Source organism: Hemiscyllium ocellatum, chromosome 1, assembly GCF_020745735.1.
Source record: "Hemiscyllium ocellatum isolate sHemOce1 chromosome 1, sHemOce1.pat.X.cur, whole genome shotgun sequence".
NCBI classification, from domain to species: Eukaryota; Metazoa; Chordata; class Chondrichthyes; order Orectolobiformes; family Hemiscylliidae; genus Hemiscyllium; species Hemiscyllium ocellatum.
Genome location: NC_083401.1, coordinates 105,930,426 through 105,944,612, shown reverse-complemented (window position 1 = coordinate 105,944,612; position 14,187 = coordinate 105,930,426). Strand labels below are relative to the sequence as shown.

General features: G+C 41.1%; 1 protein-coding gene across 1 annotated transcript in view; it reads left to right on the top strand.

Annotated features, from left to right (window-relative positions):
• LOC132815993 (beta-klotho-like) overlaps positions 1-657 on the top strand; it is a 40,664-nt gene extending 40,007 nt beyond the window's left edge. The window contains exon 5 of the mRNA XM_060825430.1: positions 326-657. Coding sequence (XP_060681413.1) covers positions 326-657 — 332 coding nt within the window. The remainder of the gene's footprint in view (positions 1-325) is intronic.
• Positions 658-14,187: the final 13,530 nt, after the last annotated feature.

Here is a 14,187-nt window from a genome sequence, read left to right as displayed (position 1 = left end):
TGGGTTTTCCTGGTATAATGAACCGCTGTGTAAGAAATGTAGTTTTAAATAAACTTTATTGAAATCGTCCTCATATAATGATTTCCAAGACTTGGCTGACCTCTTGCAGGGAGTGAGGCGAATAGATAGAAGTAAGAAGAAAAAGCAGAAAGCAAGTTAATCCAGTGTTACTTTTGCAAACTTTGTAAATGCTGTTACAGACTGATATTAGTAGACGCAGCCTTCTATTAATCCATGAATGCTATCAAGGATTAAAGTATGGATGGAGAAAAAAATATTGTTGCATAGCAAAACTTCTCTCAATCAATTTTTTTTTTGTCCACAGCACACCTACTAGACCATGTCAATGTCAGAGGATACTATGCCTTGAAATCAAAGGATACAAATCGAGATGACCAATACCGAAGTCTCCTCAAAGTTTATGAACCAAAGACTTCAATTGAGTTTTACAACAAACTGATCAGGGCTAATGGATTTCCTTTGGGAATGTCAAGCAAACAATGTCCTATGGATGATAGACCAAGGCATTGTCCTATGTGTATACTCATAAAGGAAAAAAAAGTATTTATATTCTTTGGATTCTGTATTCTGCTCACCACTGCACTGCTTGCTACAATAATTTTCATACACAAGAAAAGACAAAGAAAACCATGTTGATTCGAATGTTTCAACGTGCAGGTGTACTTGGTCTTTACACCTTTACATTAGACTGTATTGTATCGACACAATTTTTTAAAACTTGTGCATTGTGGTTGATGTATTTCATCATATGAAGTGACAATTTAATATATTGGTAAAACTTGGATGTAGTATTTATATCACTGTTGTTTTTCATATTTTACTTCTTGAAATAACCTTAACTTGTAAAATCCATTTTCCCTCTCTTCCAAAACGACATAAGCTGAACCTATTCCATGGCTACCATCAGCCTTCTTACTCACAGACCCTCTCGACACAGGTTTTGGGTTCGCTACTCACAGTCCAGATGGGAATATTGCCTCTTAAACAGTTTGATAACTTGTAGGTTCTTCTCCTGTCCAACCGGCATGTGCTTGTCAAAACACTCTGTGCCATTAAAGTCCAAACATGACTGTTATTCCATCTGGAATAAATTAAGTAAATACATTTCATAGTGTCATACAACATGGAAACAAACCTTTCAAACCAATTCATCCACGTCGACCAGGTCTCCTAAATCGAACGAGTCCCATTTACCTGTAGTTGGCCCATATTCCTCTATACCTTTTCTAATTATATACCTGTCCAAATATCAATTAAATGTTGTAATTATATTTGCCCCACCATATCCTCTGGGAGCTCATTTCACATATGCATGAGCCTCTATGTGAAAAAATTGCCCCTCAAGTCCTTTTTAAATCTTTCCCCTCTCATCTTATACCTATGGATTTCTCTACCAGGAGGAAAAGACCTTTGTTATTCACCTTATTTATGTCACCCCAATTTATAAATATCTATAACATCACCCCTCTGCTTTCTATACTCCAAGAAAAATCTCCCAGCCTATCGAGCTTCTGCTTATAACGCAAACCATCCAGTCTCAGTAATATCCTTGTAAATCTTTTTTGCACCCTTTGCAATTTCATATAGCAGGGTGACCAGAATTGTATGCAGTACTCCAAAAGTGGCTTCATCAATGTCTTGTACAGACATAACATGATGTCCCAACTCCATTTTCAAGAAACTATGTACCTGCACCCCAAGGTCTTTCTGTTCAACAACATTCCCCAGGGCCCCACCAATAACTATAAATCCTGCCCTGATTTGCCTTGCCAAAAGGCAACACCTTGCATTTATCTAAATTAAATTCCATCTGTCAATCCTCAGCCCATTACCTCAGTTGATCAAGATCCTGTTGTAATCTAAGGTAATCTTCTTCACTGTCCATGAACCACCAATTTTGGTGTCATCTGCAAACTTACAAGCCATGCTTCATATATTCTCATCTAAATCATAAAGACAAAAAAAACAGTGGGCCCAGCCCCAATCCTTGCAGCACATCACTGATCATGGGCCTCCAGTCCAAATAGCCACTCTCTACCACTGCCAATTTTGTGTCTAATTGGCTAGCTCTCCCTGGATCCCATGTGACCTAACCTTACTAAGCAGAGTATCATGTGGAACCATTTCAAAGGCCTTGCTAAAGTCTATGCAGATGTCTACTGCTCTGCCTTCATCTATCTTCTTGGCCACCTCTTCAAAAAAACTAAAGTTTGTGAGACACGATTTCCCACACACAATACCATGCTGACTATCCTTAATCAGTGCTTGCCTTTCCAATGCACATAGATCCTTTATCTCAGAGTCTGCTCAACAACTTCACCACCACCACTGATGTTAGGCTCAGCTGTTTGTAGTTCCCTATCTTCTTCTTGCAGCCTTTCTTAAATAACGACTCCAGTTTTCGGCACGTCTCAGCTGGAGCCTCACAATTTCTTTTCTAACCTCTTAAGAGGTCCTGGGTAATTATTTAACTTTATGTGTTTTAAGACTTGCAGCACCACCTCTTGTGTAATAGAGTCAGAGATGCACAGCACAGAAACCGACCCTTTGGTCCAACTCCTCCATGCCGACCAGATATCCTAAATTAATCTAGTTCCATTTGCCAGCATTTGCCCCATATCCCTCTAAATCCTTCATATTCATATACCCATCCAGATGCCTTTAAATGTTGTTATCATACCAGCCTCCACCACCTCCTCTATACATGCACCACCTTCTGTCTGAAAATGTTGCCTCCTAGGTCCCTTTTAAATCTTTTCCCTCTTACCTTAAATCTATGCCTTCTAGTTTTGGACTTTACTAATATGGGGAAAAGACCTTGGCTATTCACCCTATTCATATCCCTCATGATTTTATAAATGTCTGTAAGATCACCCCTCAGGCTTCAGGGAAAATAGCCCCAGCCTGTTCAGCCTCTCCCTGTAGCTCAAACCCTTCAATCCTGGCAACATCCTTTTAAATCTTTTCTGAACCCTTTCAAGTTTCTCACCTTGTAGCAGGGAGCCCAGAACAGGTCACAGTATTCCAGAAGTGGTCAAACCAATGTTCTGTACAAGCATGACATGACCTCCCAACTCCTATACTCAATGCACTGACCAATAAAAGCAAGCATACCAAATGCCTTCTTCACTCACCTTCTCCACTTTCAAGGAACTATGAACCTGTACTCAAAGGTCTCTTTGTTCGGCAACACTCCCATGGACCTTACCATTAAGAGTCCAAGTTCTACCCTGATTTCCCTTGCCAAAATGCAGCACCTCACAGTTATCTGAAATAAACTCCATCTGCCCCTCCTCAGCCAATTTGCCCACCGGATCAAGACCCCGTTGTACTCTGAAGTTCCCTTCTTCACTGTTCACTATAGGACCAATTTTGTGTCATCTGCAAATTTAATAACGATATCCTCCTATATTCAAATCCAAATGGCAAATATCAGTGGACCCTTTTCTGGACTCGTTTTAAGACATCACTACTCATTTCCCTGAGTTTCCTAGCTTCCATGTCTTACTTCACAGTAAATACTGACATAAAATCTTTGTTTAGGATTTCATCCATCTCCTGTGGTTCCACATATACATGGCCTCATTCATCTTTAAGGAGCCTAATTCTCTCTCTAGTTACTCTTTTGCCCTTAATATACGCTTGTGGAATCTGTTCGGATTCTCCTTAACTTTAACTGCCAAAGTTTTCTCATGTCCAGTTTCTGCTCTCCAGATTTCCCTCTTAAGTGTACCCCCATACTCCTCAAAGGATTGACGATCTCAGCTTCTATACCTGAGAAATGCCCCCCTTCCTTTTCTTGATCTGAGTCTTAATATGTCTAGTCATCCAATATTCCCTACTCCAGCCAGCCTTGTTCTTCACAAACAGGAACATGCTGGCCTTAAACTCTCGTTATCTCACTTTTGAAAATTTTCCACTTGTCAGACATCCCTTTACCTGCAAACAGCATCCCTCAGTAAACTTTTGAAACATCCTGTCTAATATCATCAAAATTGGCTTTGCCCCAATTTAGAACTTTAATTAGTGGATCAGACCTATCCTTTTCCATAAATATTTTAAAACTAATAGATTTATGGTTACTGGTCCCAAAGTGCTCCCCTAATAACACCCCAGTTACTAAACCTGCCTTATTTCCCAAGAGGAAGTTGAGTTTTTCCCCTTCTCAAGTAGGGCTATTTACATATTGATTAAGAATGTTTTCTTGAACACACGTAAGAAATTCCTCCCCATCCAAGCCCTTAATACTTTGGCTGCCCCAGTCTAAGTTTGGAAAATTAAAATCCTATACTACTACAACTCTATTATTCTTACAGTTATCTGCTATCACCTCACATATCTGCTCTCAATTGACTACTGGGAGGATCTATAGTACAGTCCCACCCCTCTTATTTCTCAATGGATTATCCTCCAGGAATGTCCTCTCTAAGTACCACCATGATGTTTTCCGTATGCAAAAACACCTTTCCCACTTCATTCTTGCCTCCCCTTCTATCCTTCCTTTAGCATCTGTACCTGGAGCATTGAGCCACCAGTTGAGTCCCTTCATTAACTATGTTTCTGTAATAGCTTAGAAACACCAGTCCAATTGGTTATCTGCCTCCAGTCTGGACAATTTCCATCTTTTAGGAGAGACATTCATGCCATCTGACTCCAATCAGAACTTCTTCAAACTACTCCAAACCTTTCCCAACACTGGCTTTTTAAATGCTAAAATTAATTCTTGATTATTCTGAACCTAAAAGCCTGCAGTCCACCTGGTCCCCGACACAAATCCTGAAAAACTGATCTTAATTATTAAATCTTTTCATAAAAATAAAATTCATATGTTACTAGTGTAATATCCACACTCTAAAAAAGGTGTTAACATACACAACAGTCACCTTTAATCATAACAGTAATTTCTTATAAAGTATTAAAGAGAAAATTTAGAAGAGTTACATTTTATTTTGTTTCTTTTGAGAATGTAGATTTTAACATTGACAAAGTCAGCATTTATTGTACACCTAGAATAACCTTTGTGAATACCACTGAACTAGAAGTTGGGCTTAATATGCTGCCCTGAGAAATATCTGAATAATGGCCAGGATAAGAATTTTAAAAAGTCACAATCCTTTGTGTAACCAATTTTCTCATCTCAGTTCCAAATGACTGATTCTCCCATATCTCTATACTCTGAGCCAGCGTTCTAAACTCCCCAGCCAGGGAAAACATTTTCTCAGCACATATCCTGTTAAATCTCATTTGAGTTGTATGTTTCAATTAAATCACATTTAATTCTAATCTCCTAAATATAGCACAGACATACTTCACTCAATCTCTCTTCTAAGAAAAATGAAAGAACTACTCGAATGATGTTTTAATAGTATTTCTTAAAGGGCAAGAATTCCACCCTTCAGGGGTTCATGTTGAAAGAATGTGGTCAGTGTCTTGACAATCTCCCTCAAACCCCATATCCTCAAATTCATTACCTTTTTTCTTTCCTGCATATCATAGATCAAGAAATATTAAACAGCTGTCCTAACCTTTTTTGAGCCAGATCCCCTTTACAATCGTAATATCATAATCCCATGCAGTTATCAATTATGCAACTCCATCTCATTAATTTGTGCATTTATATACAAATACCATAAGTCAAATGTATTCTTTATTGCATTCCCTCTTACTGACATTCATTATATCAATTTACTGCTATTTCCTAATAATGGGTACTATGTCCTTCCAAGTTAATTTAGCCAACAACATTAGTAAGGCTCTATGCTAAGACATTTGCCCTAGTTTTGCTGAAATGGACTCCTTCTGACCTATATAGATCCTATCACCCCAGAACCATCCCAATGTTTGAAGAACATATCATTTCTCACCACTCTATCCTCTCACATCTGTACTAACCACTGTGTAGGAGAAAACGGTTATTTTCAGATTAATATCTTTGATGTTCTTTTTGACATTGTCTGCCTAAGTCCACCAAAATCTGCAATATAGTTTCATTCTGTTTGTCAATGGCACTGACATAGCCATGAACTTTCCTCCCCAGCGGGCTTTGTGACTGCTCAGTGACATCCTTGATCTTTGCACTAGCAAATTAAGGACATTGTAGATTCATCTCAGTGGCTGCAAAAATACCCATCTGTTCCTTAAAAAGTCACACATCACTGTTGTTTTACCAATCTTATATTAGAATATTACAGCACAGTACAGGCCCTTTGGCCCTCAATGTTGCGCTACCTGCGAAACCAATCTGAAGCGCATCTAACTTATACTATTCCATTTTCATCCATATGTCTATGCAATGACCATTTAAAATGCCCTTAAATTTGGCGAGTCTACTACTGTTACGGCAGGGCATTCCATGCTCCCACTACTCTGAGTAAAGAAACTACCTTTGACATCTGTCCTATATCTATTACCCCACAATTTAAAGCTATGTCCCCTCATGCTAGCTATCACCATCTGAGAAAAGGCTCTCACTGTCCACCCTACCTAACCCTCTGATTATCTTCTTTCTGACCACCTAGGTCAGAACTGCACTCCACAGATGAACCATCACTAGTACAGTATTCAGAACTGAATATCCTGCATCGTCCTCCTTAACTGCCTCGCAGTCACCTAATCTGTAAACTTGCGCATCCTTCAGTTGAAAGACGATCAAATGTGGAAACATTGAATCCACGTGACTCTCAGCTTTACAAGATATACAGAGGAACCTCGATTGTCCAAAGTACATGGACAGGGAGTATTTCGTTCGGTTAATTGAATACCAGATAACCTAGTTTAGCTGAACATCAGGACATTGCAATCTTGCTGGATAATCAGATATTCGGATAATTGAATGCTGGATAATCGAGGTTTTTCTGTATCGTAGTGCCAAGACCTGCTGCTCAAGTACTGAAAACATCCTGTATGTACTCAGCTGAGACACAGAGTCCTGGAATTGCTGCATGGAACAGGATCTGCACACCACAGCACTGAGATACTAGGTTATATACTTTACTAAACAAAAGACCAAGCAGTTAAATCAGCACCTTTCTTTGTGCTGTTTATTGCAGAATGATGCATAGGCAGATGAATTAGGGTTGGGGGGGGGGGGGGTGGGTGAGCGGTAGAGATACGCACTTCAGCAATACTACACTGATAGTTACTAGACTAAGTTCAAAATCACAACACCTGGTTATAGACCAACAGGTTTATTTAGAAGCACTAGCTTTCGGAGCGCTGCTCCTTCATCAGACCACAGTCCAACACTGGCTCCTCCACATCATGGTTACTAGTCACAGATGCTCCACTGCAGTTTCAAGCACTCTCCCTCCTTACCTCTGGGCTCTCCAAATACCTACGCACCTACCTACTGTGCTGTGACCCTTTTGATTTGATTTCAGTTCTCTCCACGGCTCTTTAAATTCATTGTGCTCTTGGACGCCACTGATCACCAGCTCAATTAAATTTGGAATGTTGTTAAGAAAGTACACACTTACTACACAAGTATGTTTGTATTCCCGCAAAGATATCTAGTACAGGTTCTTGAGAAAATCTGCAGAGAAGGGCATTTAAAAGTGGAATTGAAGATGGTGACCATAAGATGTAGGAGCAGGAAAAAAATCATTTGTTCAAGTTTGCTCCGCTATTTAATTAAATCATAACTGATTAAATCCTCTGCCTGTATAGCATGAAAAACACTTCACAGTATCTCAGAACATGTGACAACAAATCATTTTCCTGCCTTATCTGGGAATTCTTGATTTCTTTTTTTAATAAATATTTTTATTGAAAACCTGTTGTGGTTCTGTTCGCCAAGCTGGGAATTTGTGTTGCAGACATTTCGTCCCCTGTCGAGGTGACATCCTCAGTGCTTGGGAGCCTCCTGTGAAGCGCTTCTGTAATGTTTCCTCCGGCATTTATAGTGGTTTGTCTCTGCCGCTTCCGGTTGTCAGTTCCAGCTGTCCGTTGCAATGGTCGGTATATTGGGTCCAGGTCGAAGTGCTTATTGATCGAATCTGTGGATGAGTGCCATGCCTCTAGGAATTCCCTGGCTGTTCTCTGTTTGGCTTGTCCTATAATAGTAGTGTTGTCCCAGTCAAACTCATGTTGCTTGTCATCTGCGTGTGTGGCTACTAAGGATAGCTGGTTGTGTCGTTTCGTGGCTAGTTGGTGTTCATGGATGCTGATCGTTAGCTGTCTTCCTATTTGTCCTATGTAGTGTTTTGTGCAGTCCTTGCATGGGATTTTGTACACTACATTGGTTTTGCTCATGCTGGGTATCAGGTCCTTCGTTCTGGTGAGTTGTTGCCCGAGAGTGGCTGTTGGTTTGTGTGCTGTTATGAGTCCTAGTGGTCGCAGTAGTCTGGCTGTCAGTTCAGAAAAGCTCTTGATGTATGGTAGTGTGGCTAGTCCTTGCGGATACCTGCGCAATTTCATCACCAGATGCCTAAGGGAAAGACAACGAAACGAGGACATGCCGCAACCCAAAAGACTAGCCACACTACCATACATCAAGAACATTTCTGAACTGACAGCCAGATTACTGTGACCACTAGGATTCAAAACAGCACACAAACCAACAGCCAGGGAATTCCTAGAGGCATGGCACTCATCCACAGATTCAATCAATAAACACATCGACCTGGACTCAATATACTGACCACTGCAACGGACAGCTGGAACTGACAACGGAAGCGGCAGAGACAAACCACTATAAATACCGGAGGAAACATCACAGAAGCGCTTCTCAGGAAGCTCCCAAGCACTGAGGATGTCACCTAGACAGGGGATGAAATGTCTGCAACACAGATTCCCAGCTCGGCGAACAAAACCACAACAACGACCACCCGAGCTACAAATCTTCTCCCAAATTATTGAAAACCTTTTTAAATCTTTTACAAAACATCTATATACAAAAAAGAATAACACCATTAAATCAGAAAAAAGGCAGTACTATTGTTAATGAACAACCTATCATTCTACCAGAACAAACATATCTACTTAACTTAAACTTAACTACAAACATAGTAAATAAATACTAACTTAAAGTAAATAATTAAAACTAGTGGGTGGCACAGTGGTTAGCACTGCTGCCTCACAGCACCAGAGACCTGGGTTCAATTCCCACCTCAGGTGATTGTCTGTGTGGAGTTTGCACATTCTCTGTGTGCGTTTCCTCTGGGTGCACCGGTTTCCTCCCACAGTCCAAAAATGTGCAGGTTGGGTGAATTGGCCATCCTAAATTGCCTGTAGTGTTAGGTGCAGGGGTAAATCTAGGGGAATGGGTCTCGTCTGGGTGTGTTTCGGCGGGTCGGTGAGGACTTATTGGGACGAAGGGCCTGTTTCCACACTGTAAGTAATCTAAATCTAATCTAAGTAATCTCACTACTTTATTCTATTTCACTCATCACACCTCCACTGAGGCTCCCATCCCTGATGATGCTGCTCTCTTGAAGTTAGCTAGCCTCTCTGGTGCCATATGAGCCCTGTGTGAGATCTTCAATTGCATGGCCTGTGCTCTGTTACATACTGAAATTTTCCTTACATTTCCCCATATGTTTTCCCATACCTCCGATGGAATATCCTCTCCTAACTCTGGATTCCACTTTCGAGAGTCCTCCCATGTCCCCCAGGGCACGACCTTTCTGTAAATGATATAAAATACTGAGTGAAAGAGCACCCATACAGCGGAGTACTCTTTTCTCCATGTCTGATTTTTAACACTGAACCAGGAGCGTAGTCTTCCTCTGTATATAGTCCCTTATCTGAAAGTATCAGAAAAGGTCCCTCTTAGACAATCCATATTTCTGACTTAACTGACTGAATGACATCAGGACCTCGCCCTCGAATAAATCTCCCAGACAGAAGATTCCCTTATTCTCCCATGCCTTAAAGCCAGAGTCCATTGTCCCAGGTTGAAATCCTTGGGCTCCCACCAACAGGGTAAATGGCAAAGTCTTAGACCAATTGCTCTCGTATTACCTCATTAACCTCCAGACTCTCATCGTATTTAAAATAATTGGGATCTTACAAGGTTGGGTCACAGACTTCATCTTATCCATAAATAATACATTAATTAAAGAACATCTCGATTGCGAGGCTTCAATATCAAGCCAAATCAATTCCGAATTCCCCTGTACCTAGTCACCAATATATGTTTACAGGGCGCTTATTTGGTATTTCTTCAAATCTGGAAGATCCACCCTTCCCTGACACTGCGGAAGCTGCAATTTAGTGAATTTAATTAGAGGATGCCTGTGGCACCAAATACAAGATCCTAGCCAGCCACTGATCCTCCCTAACACTTGTCTAGGGAACAACAACGGATACATTCTCATGGGATACAACAGGTGGGAAGAACATTCATTTTAATCAGGGCTATTTGGCCCAACCATGACAATGGTAACCCTCCCACTGCTGCAAATTCTGTTTTATCCTCTCTAGTAGTTGTGCATAGTTAGCTTTATACAGTGGGTGGACGGAAGGGGTAATAAAAATTCCCAAATACAAAAGAAAATCTTTTGATGACCATTAAGCGGGAACTGCATTCCATCCTTCAGATTTGGCACCTCCACCAATTCCCCCTATCGGCATGGCTTCTGATTTTGTAAAATTGATCCGATAACCCAAGAAACCACTCTATGAATTAATTGCTGGTTTCAGTCGAGAAACAGACTTCTGCGGATTGGCCAGAAACAAAAGGACGTCATCAGCGTAAAGGGTGATCTGATGGTCCCTCGTTCCCACCCTTGGCGCTACTATTTCAGGATCCCTCCTGATGGAACCGTTAGCCGAACCTATCACCAAGGTAAATGACAGCAGTGATAAAGGACATCCCTGTCGACTACGTCTCCCAATGTTAAAGCTATCTTAGTACCGCTTGTAACGACTGCCGCCCTTAGGGTCATTATACAATACTGCCATCCATCTGGCAAAGGACTCCCCCCAAACCAAAGCGCTCTATGACCCCAAACAGATATGGCCATTCTATCCGATCAAATGCCATTTCTGCATCTAGGGAGAACACCAAATCTAGAACCAATCTTTGCTGTCATACCTGCACTATGTTAATACCCTCCTGATATTGTTGGAGGAGCTATGGCCCTTAACAAAACCTCTCTGATCTTCTTTTACAATATGGGGCAGGACCTGCTCCAACCTCAGAGCAAGCATCTTGGATAGAATTTTAAAATCTACATTCAATGTTGAAACTGGTCTATGTGAAGCACATTCTTCTGGGTATTTCCCTTTCTTTAAAATGAGGGAGGTATTAGCCTCCCTAAGAGAGGGCTGCAGACAATTATGAGCATATGAATAGCTATTCATCCCCATAAGTGGCTCCACTAACATGGTTATGAATGCCTTATAGAATTCAGTTGGGAATCCATCTGGCCCCAGTGCTTTGCCACCCTGAAAATGCCTTATTGCTTCCTGCACTTTTGTAGCCTTATAGGTGCATTCAAAAGGGAAGCCTGTTCTGTGTAGAAACTGGGGATGTCCAGATTTTCAAGAAAGGACTGTATTCCCATTGTACCACGTTTGCTCCCCTCTGACCGATATAGCTCTGCAAAGTATTCCCTAAATCTAACATTGATCTTCTTCAATTCACTAGCCTTCTCCCGAACAGCCGTAATAGATTTTTTTTCCTCCTGGTCAAATAAGCCAGATATCTGTCTGGCTAATCTCAAAATTCAAACAGTCTTTATTTGGCAAAGGAGACCTTTTGTTTTAAAGCCACGTGTGTGCAATGAGTCGAGAGCAGCCCCGTGAGCTGTGAGCCGCTGCAGCTTAACCACTGACAGCCAATTATGTTTTCTCAGCTACCTTCAGCTAGGCCTCCAACATCTGTTGCTGCTCCTCCCTCTAGTTGTCAAATATGAAATTAAATTAAACCTGTTGGACTATAACCTGGTGTCGTGTGATTTTTAACTAATTAAGTGGTCAGGCCTCGTAAATACGCCTTAGTATTGCCGGATTACCCAAAAGGCCCTGAACACTCTAATATACTCAACAAATTTGCTATCGCCTAATGAAAATGGATCCATGCGCCACTGACATGCATCCATTTCACTACCCTTGACTATAACATCTAGATAGACTGGCGCATGATCTGAAACAGTATATTCCCAATTTTGCATTCCAATGTTCTGTCCAAACCCTCAGCTGGCATTTAAAACATGTCAATTCATGTATAGCACTTGTACAAATTGGAGTACAACATACTTCCACCCTAATGGAAGAGACTGTACCTCCACCAATTGTTTAGAGGGCACAGGCCTTTGGTACCCTGTCAACCTCAGGATCCATGAGGCAATTAAAATCCCCTCCTATAATTGTACATTAGCCGAATTACCTGGTCATGCTTTTTCAGCATGGCAGCTAGTGGCTCAACTGCCACTTGAATCCATTCTCTAAGTTTGGTAAACTCAGATGATAAATGCTGTCGTCCTGTTGGATCCAAAGGGGCTGCCCTGCAAGTATGAACACTGGCTACAGGCAGCCCCCCATGCAGTAGGGGAGCATCTTGTCTACTGTACTAAAGCGGTGTGATTTCAGCAGCTCCAAATGCTCAGCAAGTTCAAATTAGTACTTTTTTCCTCCTGGGGTTGGTTGGTTGACGGAGATAGGGGTGGGGGTAGGGGTCCACCTCGCCAAGGAGTATGGCACAGAGCCCAGCACAGCAGACCACTCAGACTGCTGTCATCTTGGATCTCCCTGGGAATCCTCAATTTGTTGACAATTTAAAATCTCTCCACCCACCCACTCTCAGCAGCACCCTGTAGTAAACAATCTCAGATTGACTACTCAAAAACCTCATCTATCTTAAAACAGACAACTCTTTATCCTTAAATTATACCACTTGAATTCAAGTCTCTCAAGCATCCATTCTGCAACCACCCTGTCAAGCCCCCTAACAATCTGAAGTGCTTCCAAAAAAACAATTCCATATTTTTCAAAACCCCAATGAATATAATCCCAATCTATTAGTCAGAAAATCCCTCCATACCTAGGATAAATCTAATGAAGCTTTCCTGGTCTACCTCAAATGCCAGTATACCTTTTCTCAGATAAAGGGCTCAAACATACTAAAACTTCACCTGGAAAATGGAAGTAATACCCCATCTTCTTTGAAAGGAAGGCCACATTCCATTTGCCTTTTCCAATACAGATCATTGTTATAACTCTCGTTTCATCAACACAAATTTGCTGGATCATGAATGACAAATTGGGACATAATTTCCAAAGCACAAACTTTTAAAACAGGTGCCGCTCTAACATGATGCAGCACCAACACTAAGCATGGTTTCTGAAGCACAAGAACACAACCATCACATTATAGAAGAACTGACTGTACTCACTGGAATTGGATGTTTTATGAATTATGCACAAGGACCCCACAAATCCCTCTATTCCAGCTTCCTTATTTAAATAATATTCAGCTCCTTTACTCTCCTGGCTAAAGTACATCACCTCACTATTTCACCCACCGGATTTTTGCTCAGTCTACATCCCTCTGCAGGATTTGTCATCCTCACCAATTGCTTTTCCACCTATTTTTGTTAACTGCAAGCCTAGTGACAATACTTTGACTTTCATCACCCAAGCCTAGGTCACAACACATGGTCCTCCACTACTTAGTGGCTGCCGATCCTGAAAATGCCCCTTATCCCAACTCTATTCAATTAGTTAGACAAACCTCCCAACATGTCGCTTGTGAAGTATCTACCCGTGGGATACCTCATCAAATGTCAAGGAAGAAAACATACTTCCAAGTGCATACAAGAAAGCTCGGATGCAGTTTCTTTTACATCTAGACTAGAGCCTCTATTCCCGATGAAAGGCGTTTGCACGAAATGTCGATTTTCCTGCTCCTCGGATGCTGCCTGAACTGCTGTGCTTTTCCAGCACCACTCTAGTCTTGAATCTGGCTTCCAGCTATCTGCAGCCCTTGTTTTTACCTAGTTTCATCTATAACCACTATCCTATCTCCACCTCAAGCAAAATAAATAGTGGGATAAGGAAGATGAGGAAGGTTTAATTAGCTTTGTACCAGATGAAGAACCTCATTATAATAATTCAATCTGTATTAGCAGTGAGAAAATCATATTGAAGTGAATGCAATGCTGTTCAAAGGGTTTAAAAAAAACCCAAAAAGCAGCTGCACAACAAAATAATGACAAGACCATC